Source organism: Hydra vulgaris, chromosome 05, assembly GCF_038396675.1.
Source record: "Hydra vulgaris chromosome 05, alternate assembly HydraT2T_AEP".
Classification (NCBI taxonomy): Eukaryota; Metazoa; Cnidaria; class Hydrozoa; order Anthoathecata; family Hydridae; genus Hydra; species Hydra vulgaris.
This window is the reverse complement of record NC_088924.1, coordinates 28,616,055-28,628,131: the sequence shown is the minus strand read 5'-3', so window position 1 is coordinate 28,628,131 and position 12,077 is coordinate 28,616,055. Positions and strand designations below refer to the sequence as shown.

General features: G+C 28.5%; 1 protein-coding gene across 1 annotated transcript in view; it reads left to right on the top strand.

Annotated features, from left to right (window-relative positions):
- LOC136080754 (uncharacterized) overlaps positions 1-12,077 on the top strand; it is a 61,245-nt gene that overhangs the window by 1,322 nt on the left and 47,846 nt on the right. The window contains exons 4-5 of the mRNA XM_065797815.1: positions 166-1,398; positions 11,164-11,940. Coding sequence (XP_065653887.1) covers positions 166-1,398; positions 11,164-11,940 — 2,010 coding nt within the window. The remainder of the gene's footprint in view (positions 1-165; positions 1,399-11,163; positions 11,941-12,077) is intronic.

Sequence of the window (12,077 nt, the reverse complement as noted above, 5' to 3'; positions counted from 1 at the left end):
TAAAAAATACTTAACTGATTCTAAAATTTTGCAAGAGACAATGAAATAATTCTTGCAATATAATATTTGTGTATAGTTTTTATTTTTTTGGTTCTAATGAAATAAGTGTTTATTTGTATTTTTTCTTCCATTTGTTATGAAGAGAAAAATGTAATCTTATATTAGGTTTCAATGAGAAGATTTTAAAGATCAATGCAAAATTACAGACAAATGATTCATTACCTCAATTTTTAGTCAATGGAGAAACTACAAGTAAAGCAAGTTCTGATTTGCTAGAAGAACTAAGTGAAGATAATAACTCATCTATTTTGAGAGAAAACTTAGGTAGCAAGAATTTTCATAAGATTCCAGAAAAAGAATTTGAATTTGAGGAAACAAAGCGAAGAAAAAGATCACTTAAATATCATAAAAATGATTCTCCTTACAGATTTTCCTTGAGCCCTTCAATCAATATTAAGAAAAATGATAAATCTATTTTGCGTAGAAATAGTATTTCAGATTCTTATTACACTGATAATATTGATGATGATGTAATCAATGAGCATTTTATTGATTCAAGTGATCCAGAATTTAGATCATCTCCAATTCTTGAAGAAAGAATATCTATTGAACCTGTGAGTGATAAAATGATTCAAGATCAACGTTTTATTGATTTTCCAGTTGGCGATAAAATTGACAAGCTTATTAGAAATGCTAACAATGAACGTAAACAGTTTGAACAAATAAATTCACATATTGGTTCAAATTCAATATTCCCAAACCAAAATAACTTCCTCAGTAATGCTCAAAATATAATTGGATTTCAACCTAATGTTTTTATTTCTCCTGAAAAAAAAGATGTTTTAATAAAATCAAGAAATCAAAATGAGCTAGTTAATTCAAAGAAGTTTCTGCGCAAAGATATACCATCTGTTTCTGATATACCATCTGTTTCTGATAATAGCAATATTTCACCTATTCAAAAGAGCAAAGATCACCTGTTTTCTGATAATGTTTTTCGAAAAAGCAGTTCTAAAAAATTAAAAGATTTTTTATCAATTCTCTCTAAAAAAAACCATAAAGCTGATAATATGAACTTTAAGCATACTTTAGGTGTTCCATTTACAAATTACAAAGGGAATACATATCCTGAAGGTTCTACAAGTCTTTTAGAAAATAAAAACATAATCGAAGTTATCAATTTGAACTCAAGTAATTCATTAAATGATGATATTGTTATTGATTATGCAAAACAATACAGTGGCAACAAAAGACTAATTGCTGATTTTTCGAAAGGTAATGCAGAATTGATTATCTATCCTTTGAACTATGCTGACTATGATGGGTTGATATCTAAACGAAGTGATATACCTAGTATCCAGTCTTTACATTTTGAGAATGTTTTCAAAGCTATGATAGGTTTGTTTTGTTTTTTTTACTTAGTTTAAAAAAGTTCCAAAAGTTTCTAGAAAGTTCTTAAAGTTTCTTGTAAGTTTTAGAATTTTAATTAAAAATTCTGAAAATTCTTGGACTTTCTGTTCAATTCTAGCAGTTCAGGAATAAAGAAGAGTACTTGTATTCAATACAATATAAAACTTTCTCAAAAACACAAAAATTTTAAAATATAATTGTCCTGGTCACAGAAGCCAAGTTTTTGAGGAACATCAGCTATTTTTTATTTCTTTTCAGTAAAACATAGCTAGGATAACACACTTGTATATATGTATGTATGTACACACAACCCTTGCAATGTCATCCAAAAGTTCCACTATAATTTGTTGATGTGAACTTGTTAAAAAATTAAAGATGAGGTCAGAATAAAATTAGATATTTTTTTTTTAATAAAAAAAAAAAAAATTTAATAAAAAAAACTGTTTAAAATTAAAAATGAGTTTTATATTGAATTTAAGTTTATTTTATTCTTTTCGCAACAATTTTGTATTTATACTTATGTCATTATAATAGGTCTAAAAGTATTTTATTATTTTTTTAATAAAATAATAATATAAACTCTATATAGACAGAATTAACCTAAATTTACCCCATATATATATGAAACCTGATATGTATATATATATACAGGGCTCAATTTAATTTTTTATAAAGTCCTGGACAAAATGTTCAATCAAAACTGCGTTATTTTTTCAAACAATTTTTTTTGCAACTTTTCAAAAAAAATGTTTACACAACTTGAAAATATTATATTTTTTTCTTTTCAATAATTTAGTTTCACTTTTGTATAATTAAAATAAATTTGTTCATTTATTAAACAATCAATAGAAGTAATTTGTAAAAGTGTTTTGCGCAACTTTAGTAAAACGTTCCAAAGGATAAATATTAAAGTAGTTATTTTGAAATTAATGAAAAACGCAACAAAAAGTAATTTTCGCTTTGAGTTTTTTTAGTGTTATTTTAAAGCTTATTTATTTCCTTTTTCGTAAGGAATTGTTTTGTTTACTCTTTAGTTATTTCAATAATAAAGTATTTATTTTGTAGAACTCAATTCCTATCGGTCAAAATGTGTGCCTACTTTTTAAATTGATCAGACAATCTGAGGTTTTAGCTGGACAATGTCCGATGTTTGACCGTTAAATTAAGCCCTGTATAGATATATATATATATATATATATATATATATATATATATATATATATATATATATATATATATATATATATATATATATATATATATATATATATATATATATATATATATATATATATATTTATATATATATATATATATAGAACCCTTAGATGTTGTCCGAAAGTTTTTTCCCTATTTTGTTGACGAAAAGTAAAAATTAAAATGTAAAAAAGTAAAAATTAAAAAAGTAAAATTAAAAGGAATTTTTTTTTTTTATTAATTGATAGACTGCCTGCCCCAACCAAACCCTCAGTCGATGTAGCAACACTTCCTTGCGGGTCAGGCTAAAAGATAGTAGATGTAGCAGCACTCCCTTGCGGGTCAGGCTATTTGTCAGTCGATGTAGCAGCACTCCCTTGCGAGTCAGGCTATTTGTCAGTCGATGTAGCAGCACTCCCTTGCGAGTCAGGCTATAAGATAGTCGATATAACAACACTCCGCGCATGATTTACAGCAAAAAAATAAAAATAAAAACATTTTATTAAAAAAAATAAAAATAAAAACATTGTTTATATTGTTAAAAACATTCAGAATTTTTTTAAAAACATTCTGGTCAATTAAATTTGTGTTTTTGTGGTTTTTTAAAAAAATGATTAATTTGTAAATAAATTAATGGTTTTTCCTTTCGTCCAACACGAAAATGTTGGACAAAAGTCAAAAGTAATTAAAAGTGACGTATGTGTTGGCGTAAGAATCACTTTTTTCCTTCCGCTCTTCCCAAAGACAACAAACTATAGATCTACATATATATATATATATATATATATATATATATATATATATATATATATATATATATATATATATATGTATATATATATATATATATATATATATATATATATATAATATATATATATATATATATATATATATATATATATTTCAGCATCTTTACTTCCAACAAAGCTCCAAGCAACCACTATTAGAGTTAGAAGTTACTAGAATAGAAAAGATGAAGTTTATAGAGCAAGATAATGATTGACAGATGACTTAGAAGATTGCAAATTATATGAATCAGGAAAGCAAGATTAAGGAAGTGAATTCCAAAGAACTGATGTTTGAGGGGAAAAAACTAGACAAATAAGAATATTTGGAGCACTTAGGTTGCAGTAACTTTTTGGGTACTTAGATCACAGTTATTTTTGGAGCACTTAGGTCAAAGTCATAGTAAAAGGATGAAACTTAATTGAATGACGAGTAACATCATAATGAATTTTAGTAAATAGCACAAAAGACACAAGCTCTTTAGAGCAGTGTCCATTATAGTATTTATAGAAAAGAGAAAGAGAAGCAACATTACGGCAATGTGATAATGGTTGGAGGTTGGCTACTAGAGCAAGTCCAACTATGTTTACAATGCGTTTTTGTACTTTGTCTAAATGAGAAAGGGCATCATTCAAAGACTTACTTGAGATATGACAACAGTATTCTATACAAGGATGGATTTGAGATTTATAGAGATAAAGAATAGAATCCTGAGTAAGAAAATGGCAAGCACGATAAAAAAATGCAACCTTAGCAGATGCTAATTTTGCAATCAATTTGATATATGGTTTCCAAGAAAGATCAGAAGTAGCAGTTAATCCTAGAAGATAATAGATGACTCATCGATTACATTACCGTTCAAAAATATAGGAAGATCTAGATTGTTGCGATAATGATTGGCGGAAAAAAATTGGGCTTTATATAAACTAAAGTTCACCAGCCACGGTGAGCCCCATGCTGTAGCAGATGTGAGATCCTTTTCAACCTCAAATGCCCCCTCCAAGCAGAGAGTGTAGGCTTCTTATCAACACAAGAATTAATGATAGTATCATCAGCGAACAATGCCACCTTAAATGTGAGAATTTCTTGGAGATCGTTAATGTAAATTAAAAAAAGTATAGGGCCAAGGATAGAACCTTGAGGAACCCCTGAAATTACGAATATGAAGAAGAGTGCTGTCCATCAAGGACAACTTTTATACAATGATTGGTTAGGAAGGAATCAATAATCTTACAGATGTTACTTGATACACCGTAAAAATAGAGCTTATGAAGAAGACCAGCATATATGCTAGTTTATTACTTAATAAACTACTTAATAAACCCTCTTACTAAGTCCTCACCTTTACGTCTTCTTGGGTTATCGTTTACTACTGACCTTTCATGGAAACCAAATATACAATCGATTGCTAAATTAGCATCCACTAAGGTAGCTTCTCTTTATTGTGCTTGCCATTTTATCTCTCCTGATTTTATTCTCTATCTCTACAAATCTCTTATTCGTCCCTATATGGAATATTGTTGTCATATTTGGGTTGGCTCTTCTAATGATGCTCTTTCTCTTCTAGACAAGGTCTAAAAACGCATTATAAATCTAGTTGGATCTGCTCTAACGGGTGGTTACTAAAAATCCAAACTAACTTATTTGAGTTTTAAATGCCATAAGCTAAACTTTTTTTTTTCATTTATATATCCATTTTAAAGCCTATTTAATTCTCTATAAGTTAAGTTACTTATTTTTAGATAGTTAATAAAAATTAAGATAATAATGATGTCCAAGCAAAAAGACATAAAAAAACGGATTTATGAGTTCTATTTGAATAATAAATTACAAGGTTAAAAGTTCATAGTAGATCACTTCAATGCTAAACGAATTCCGAGAAGCACTATCTATGATATAATAAAATGTGCTGATTTTGGACACAAAAGAGTGCAAGGAAATTGTTGTGTGGCCAAAATCATGGCTCCCAAAGTGATCAAGCGTCTGAGAACCATATTTGACCACAATGACCAAGTTTCAATGAGGCAAGCCAGTCGAAAATTTGGATACAGTCATTCACATATCATTAAAAATCATAAAACTCTTGCCAAGTACACTGATATCAAAACTTATACAAAACAAGGTATACCTGATTGACAAAACAGCCAGATTGAGCAAATCAAGACCGGTATTGATTGTCTTTATTGCGATTTTCAAGCAAAATTTGTCATCTTCAATGACAAACAGAAATAACACCTGCTACTCTAGCTACAGAGACAAGATTCCATCGAGCATTAAATTTTGCGCATTAAAAAAGCGCAAATTTGAACCCAAGCTGCTCATCTGGCTGGCCGCTTCTGACAAAGGTGTTTCCAAGCCATTTTTTGTCCCCAGCAGCCTTGCAGTCGATAAAGCCATCTCCAAAATGAATTGTATTAAGAGAATATTAGTGCTGTTTATCAATGCTCATCATACCGATGGTAATTATGTATTTTGGCCGGACCTTGCCTCATCGCGTTATTCCAAAACCGTGATCAACTGTTATGAGACTCATAACATCAATTTTCTTAAAAAAGTTAACAATCTGCCAGCTGTACCGGAGTGTTGCCCAATCGAAGACTTTTAGACTAATTTGAAAGGCAAAATGTACGTGGGTAACTGGCAAGCAAAAAACATGAAGCAACTACAAACCAGAATAAAGCTTTGTCTGAAAAAAAATTAACCTTAACCTTGTATTTCCTCTTTTTGGGTTAACTCATCTTTTGAATCAAAAACAACAGACTGGTTGAATTATTAAAAATATTTTATTGACAAACTTTATTAAAATAAATAACTAAAAACTCTAACTAATGATATTTTTATTTAATCTCTACCTTAAAAGCTATGAGGGACCCTTAAAAGTATGTCCAGATAATAACCACCCGTTATCTGCTAAGCTTGAGCCTCTTTCCCATCACTGTAAAGTGGCATCTTTTTCTCATTTCTACAAATACTATCATGGTTGCTGCTCAAAGAAGTTATCATCTCTAGTTCCATCAACTAAAACTCCTTCTTGCTTAACTCGTCATTTAGCTAAATCTCATTCTTTTACTGTATCTGTCCCTGCATACTCTAAAAACTTTTATTCGTCTAGGTTTTTTTCCTGCACTCCAACCCTTTGGAACTCTCTTCTATATTCGTGTTTTCCTGATTCATACAACCTTCAACTTTTTAAGTCTTCTGTCAACCGTTTCCTTGCTCTATAATTGTATTCTTTTTTTTCTAGTAACTCCCAATTTAAAAGTGGTTGCTTGTAGCCTTGTTGGTAAGAGTAAGTGACCGGGGCCCCGGCCCTGGCTATAAATGATTTTTTCAAACCCGGCCCCAGTATTACTATAAGATTTAGCAAGGGTTGATAGCCGGGGCTAGAAAAAAATTTGTAATACTTTATATATTATAATTTTATGCTTATATTTACTATTTATTAAACACTGGTATATATTTATATATTTTTAAACTCTAATTTACTTCTAACAAGATTGCAAGCAACCACTATTATGTTATGAGTTACTTTAAAATAGAGAATAAGTAAAAATACTAGGAAATGGTTAACTGAAGACTTAAAAAGTTGTAGGTTGTATATTAAAAAAAAACACATGAAGATGGTTTTTTTGATGTGCATGGAAAAAAACTGGATTAATAAAAGTTTTTATAGCATGAAGGGACAGATACAGTAAAAGGATGCAGCTTATTGAATAAGAGCCAAGCAAGAATGAGTTTTGGTTTGTTGTAATAGAGATGATAGCTCATTTGAGCATTGACCATGATGCATCTGTCCAACAACATCTGTAAATACACTGAGGTATAATAACATCTGTCCAACAACATCTGAAATTTTATTGATGTCTGATAACATCTGTGTAAAAAGCATATAATTATGACAGATGTAGTTACATCTTTTCAATTATATTAAATATAACTACAGGATCTTATGAAATTATTAAATTATAACGCATTATATTATCCAGATGTAGTTTCATATATGGTTTTTTCCAGATATACTTACATCCTAAAAAAATATTAAATATAAATGTATTATTTCAACCAGATGTAGTTTTATATATGGTTTTTTCAGATTTAGTTACATCTGGTGCAAAGTCTTCCAGATGTTATTGATGAAGGCTAACCAAAAGTCTATTGAAGCTAACATATGATATAAGATACAAGATTTACTTAACTCAGAATAACAGAGCTTAACATCAGACTGGAGCTTTTTACATTTTCTTCTTGGAATAATAAAAGGATATTTGTTCTTAAGAGAGATGTTCTTGTAAAAAAGATAAAAAAAATGGTTAATGTTTAATTAAGCGACTGCTCAAGATGGTGAAAAATGTGGAGCAGAATGAGGCTTAAAATTGAAGAATAAGAATAAAAGCTTCCAAACTTTTAGTCCAGAAGGAATAAAAGCTTCCGACATTTTATGCATACATATCATGGATATAAATATATATGTTTGCTATATATTTAGATGCTGGCATACAATATCCTTTCAACTTTATATAAGCGTGTTTGCCGAGATGAGATGATGATAATGATGATGACCATGATCATGATCATGATGATAATGATGACAATGTTGATGATGATGATGATGATGATGATGATGATGATGATCATGATGATGATGATGATGATGATGATGATGATGATGATGATGATGATGATGATGATGATGATGATGATGATGATGATGATGATGATGATGATGATGATGATGATGATGATGATGATGATGATGATGATGATGATGATGATGATGATGATGATGATGATGATGATGATGGTAATGATGATTATAATGATCATGTTGATCATAATGATGTTTATATATGCATAAATATACAAAATATAACATGAATTTTGAATTAAAAAAATATACTTTAGGATATAAATGTTTATGCAGCTCCAGTCACAAACCCGGCCCCTGCTATATTTTATCAAACCCAGCCCCGGTCAAATATCAGCCCTGGTCGCTTACTAGTTGGGAGTAAATCAGAATTAAAAAAAAAATATATATATATATATACTAGTTTATGACTTTTAAGATTGGATATATAAATATATAATATATAGATAAAAATGGTCCAAATAGAGCCTGTCAATCTGGATCAGGAAAAAAGAGAAAAACTACAAAAAGAGATAAATATAATGTTGAGCTTTTTAATGCGGCACTTTTTAAGCTGCCCTTAAAAATTGCCTAAATTTGAGGTACTAAAAAAAATACTGTGAAGTACTGGGTAGATCAGCATATACAACATGGATGTTTACTTTGGTTTTTGCTGGAAAGTAGTTAAAGACTTTAAATATTCTGTAACTTTCAAGAGAACAATTCAATAAATTTCTACAGATGAGATAAACATAGAGCTTCATCATTTGGTCAGGGCTAAAAAAAAATACTTTTCTTATCTGCTTTAATAATATTTTTAGACCTATTTAACCATTATAATGACATAAGTCTAAATTCGAAATTGTTGAGAAATGAAGAATAAATTTACCTTAACATTTTTAATGTAAACAATAGGATAAAAGAATTTAAAGTAAAAAAAAATATTCTAAAACAGCATTATGGGTTATATAGTAGGAGTATGACTAAAATGTACATTTCATTTTTTGGAAATGGCATAGCAACGAAAGATGAACTTTTACTTGTATTAGCATTAGATATCATTACTTTGTTCCAAATTAAAAAAAAAAAACTTGAATTTTTGCATTTATGGTGGAAGTCATTTACAATTATTTTTGTAGCTAGATCTACATGATTTTAGATTATGTTTTGTTTTTTAGTAAAGATGATTAGAATGGTTGGTCCTACCCATATGAAGTCATGATGAATATTTTAGGGAGGTTAGGAGGTTGGGTGGAGGTCGGATAAATCAAAAAAAGTTTTGTAAAATTTTTTAATTTTTGTTAATTTTTGTGTGAATAAAAGTAATGTTAACAAACAATTGTTGCAAAAAACAACTCATTGTGAAGTTTTTCATGTAGGAAATAGAATTGAAAAAGTATAACACATAGCAATTTATTACCCATGACACAATTGCTTATTAAGAAAACTATATTGCCATTACAGAGATTATGCTTGAGTTGATTATCCAAACATTTCTTCAATTAAGTAGCTTCATGTCTACTTTGTGATTATTTTACTGCTCAATGTATTGAAATAGGAGGTTGTCTCATAAAAAAATTTACTATACACCCTTTATCAGATGAAGAAAATACTGACCAGCATATCAGATGTTTACTATATTATAGTAAAATGCTTTTAAATTAACAATTACTGAACTGCAAATTTATAAGCAAATTTAAATTGACTTAATAATATATTTTCATGACTAAAATTGTCAAGATATAAATGTTTTTAGTTATATCTTTAATCAATTCTTCTACTCTTGATTTGGCATTTAGAAACAAGATTGTTGACTTGGAAAGGAATTTGACCAGCTGAGAACTGCGATGAAATGACTTTAAAAACAAAAAAACACACTTGGTATTTAAATAAATAATTTGTGGCTATGTGTCTAGCTGCTAAATGTTTATCTGTAAATCAATTACATAAAAAAGCTCTTAAATTAGCACAAACAGCAAAACCAGCTAGTTATATGATAGTTAAAGATTTTTGGACCTAATAGTTGGTTTTTCAATTGTTAAAAACTGACATTACATGTGATAGAATGACTGAAAATCAGTTCATCAAACTGGAACTTATTTCCAGATTATAAAAGATTTGAAAAAATCTGTCACTGGTCTTCTTGTTCTTAATTACCGTGTGCAATGTGTTATTAAACATGTTATTAAACTTTGTCAGTATTTTATTGATTCTTCCAGAAACAAAAGAAGACAGTAAAGCAAACTTGCTTCTCATTATTTAAAATTTAAAACAATAGATAAAAAAACCTTGGACAAAAAAGTAGTCTTTCTTTGAACAAAAAATGAACAGTTCAAAAAATGTTTTATATTTAAAGTTCATAGCAAAAAATGTTAACAAGCCCCCCACTAACCTCCCAAATATACACATTATTTTAAATGGGTAGGACTTACCATTTCAATCATCTTTACTAAAAAACAAAACATCTAAAATCAGATAGATTAAGCTACAAAACTCTCATGGTATTTTTTAAAATATTTACAATAAATACAAAAATTTGAATTTTTTATCACTGGACCAAATTTTCATCTGCTCCATGGAGAGAAATCTTTTTTTTTGATTTGGAAAAAAGTATGAATATTTTAATATTCATATTTTATATTAATATTTTATGTAAATACAAGTAAATAATCATCTTTTGCAGTTATGCTATTTCCAAGAAAATGAAATGTGCTTTTTATTTACACTCCTGTTAAATAGATATGAGTTAAAATGTCAGTGAAATTTTTTTCGAAACCCATTAAAAAGTAAATTTTTCTTCAAAATCTTAGCCTTTTTTTTTTTTTTTTGGTTTTATATATGTATAGTCTTGCATATTGATGTCAAATATTGATGTCTTGCATATTGATGTCAAATAGTTTTTTCCTCAAACTGTCATTTTAAAATGCTAATAAACTAGGCTGGAAAGTCGATGTATGTACACTCCCTACATATTCTCTCTATTTTAATTAGTCAATGTATGTACATTCTGCTGCATGTTCTCCTTATTTAAGTCATTCATTGTGTGTACACTATGTATGTAGTGTTGTGTGTACACTATTTAGTGTATGGCTTTTTTCCCATGTTTGAAAAAAATGTTATAAGTGTATTTATATTTGTTTCAGGGGATTATGGTATCAATCGTTGGGTATACTTTAAACTTGACAAAGGAGCAAAAAGGTTTGACATTCCTGTCAATATTTCAAACATTGTTTCAAAACCTACAAAAAATGATGAAAAAAAAAAGGATTTGAAACTAAAAGAAATTACAAGTAACAAATCAAAAAGTGAAGATAAAAAAAGTGTTTTTAAGAATAGTTCAATGAATGAAAAAATAAAAAGTGGAAAATATGTTGAAGAAAAAACGCCTCAAGCTTTCAATGATGATGTATCACAAAATCATAAATCTCAAAAGAAAAGCTTACATTTTAGTCGTAAGTCTGGAGATTTAACAAATCAAAATAAAAAGTCAAATTTAAACTTACCTTTTAAGCATAAGATTATTGATGTAACCAATGATGATGGTGATGATGATGATGATTCTTTTACTCCTCTTGTTCATGTCAATCGTCACCCTGGTCAGTTAACTATCAAAGAAGAAACTCTTTATCAACAGTATATGCATAATAATCAAATGACCTCAATACCTATTGATGCTCGGGATAAACGTAACCATATTCCAAATAGTGCAAAAAATGGAAATATACTCAATAAGAGTTTAAACTTTGAACATAAAAAAACAAATAATAAAAAAGTCTTGCATGGTATGTATAACAATTCTTCAATATTCAAAAGGTTTGAGGTACCATCATTAATGGATTCTAGCAAATATTTTCAATATTTCATTGATCATCCAGAGTCTGTTGTTAGAGAAGCTGCAGCTGTTTTTAAGGAAAGAGGGGGTATGTTCATTCAAATTTAATTTTACAATTTTTGAAATAATGACTTTAAACTCTCAATTTGCAATTTTTTATTGAATTAAAATGATAAATCTTTTTTAGTTTACAAAAAAAGTAATAATCATTTTTTTGTTTACATT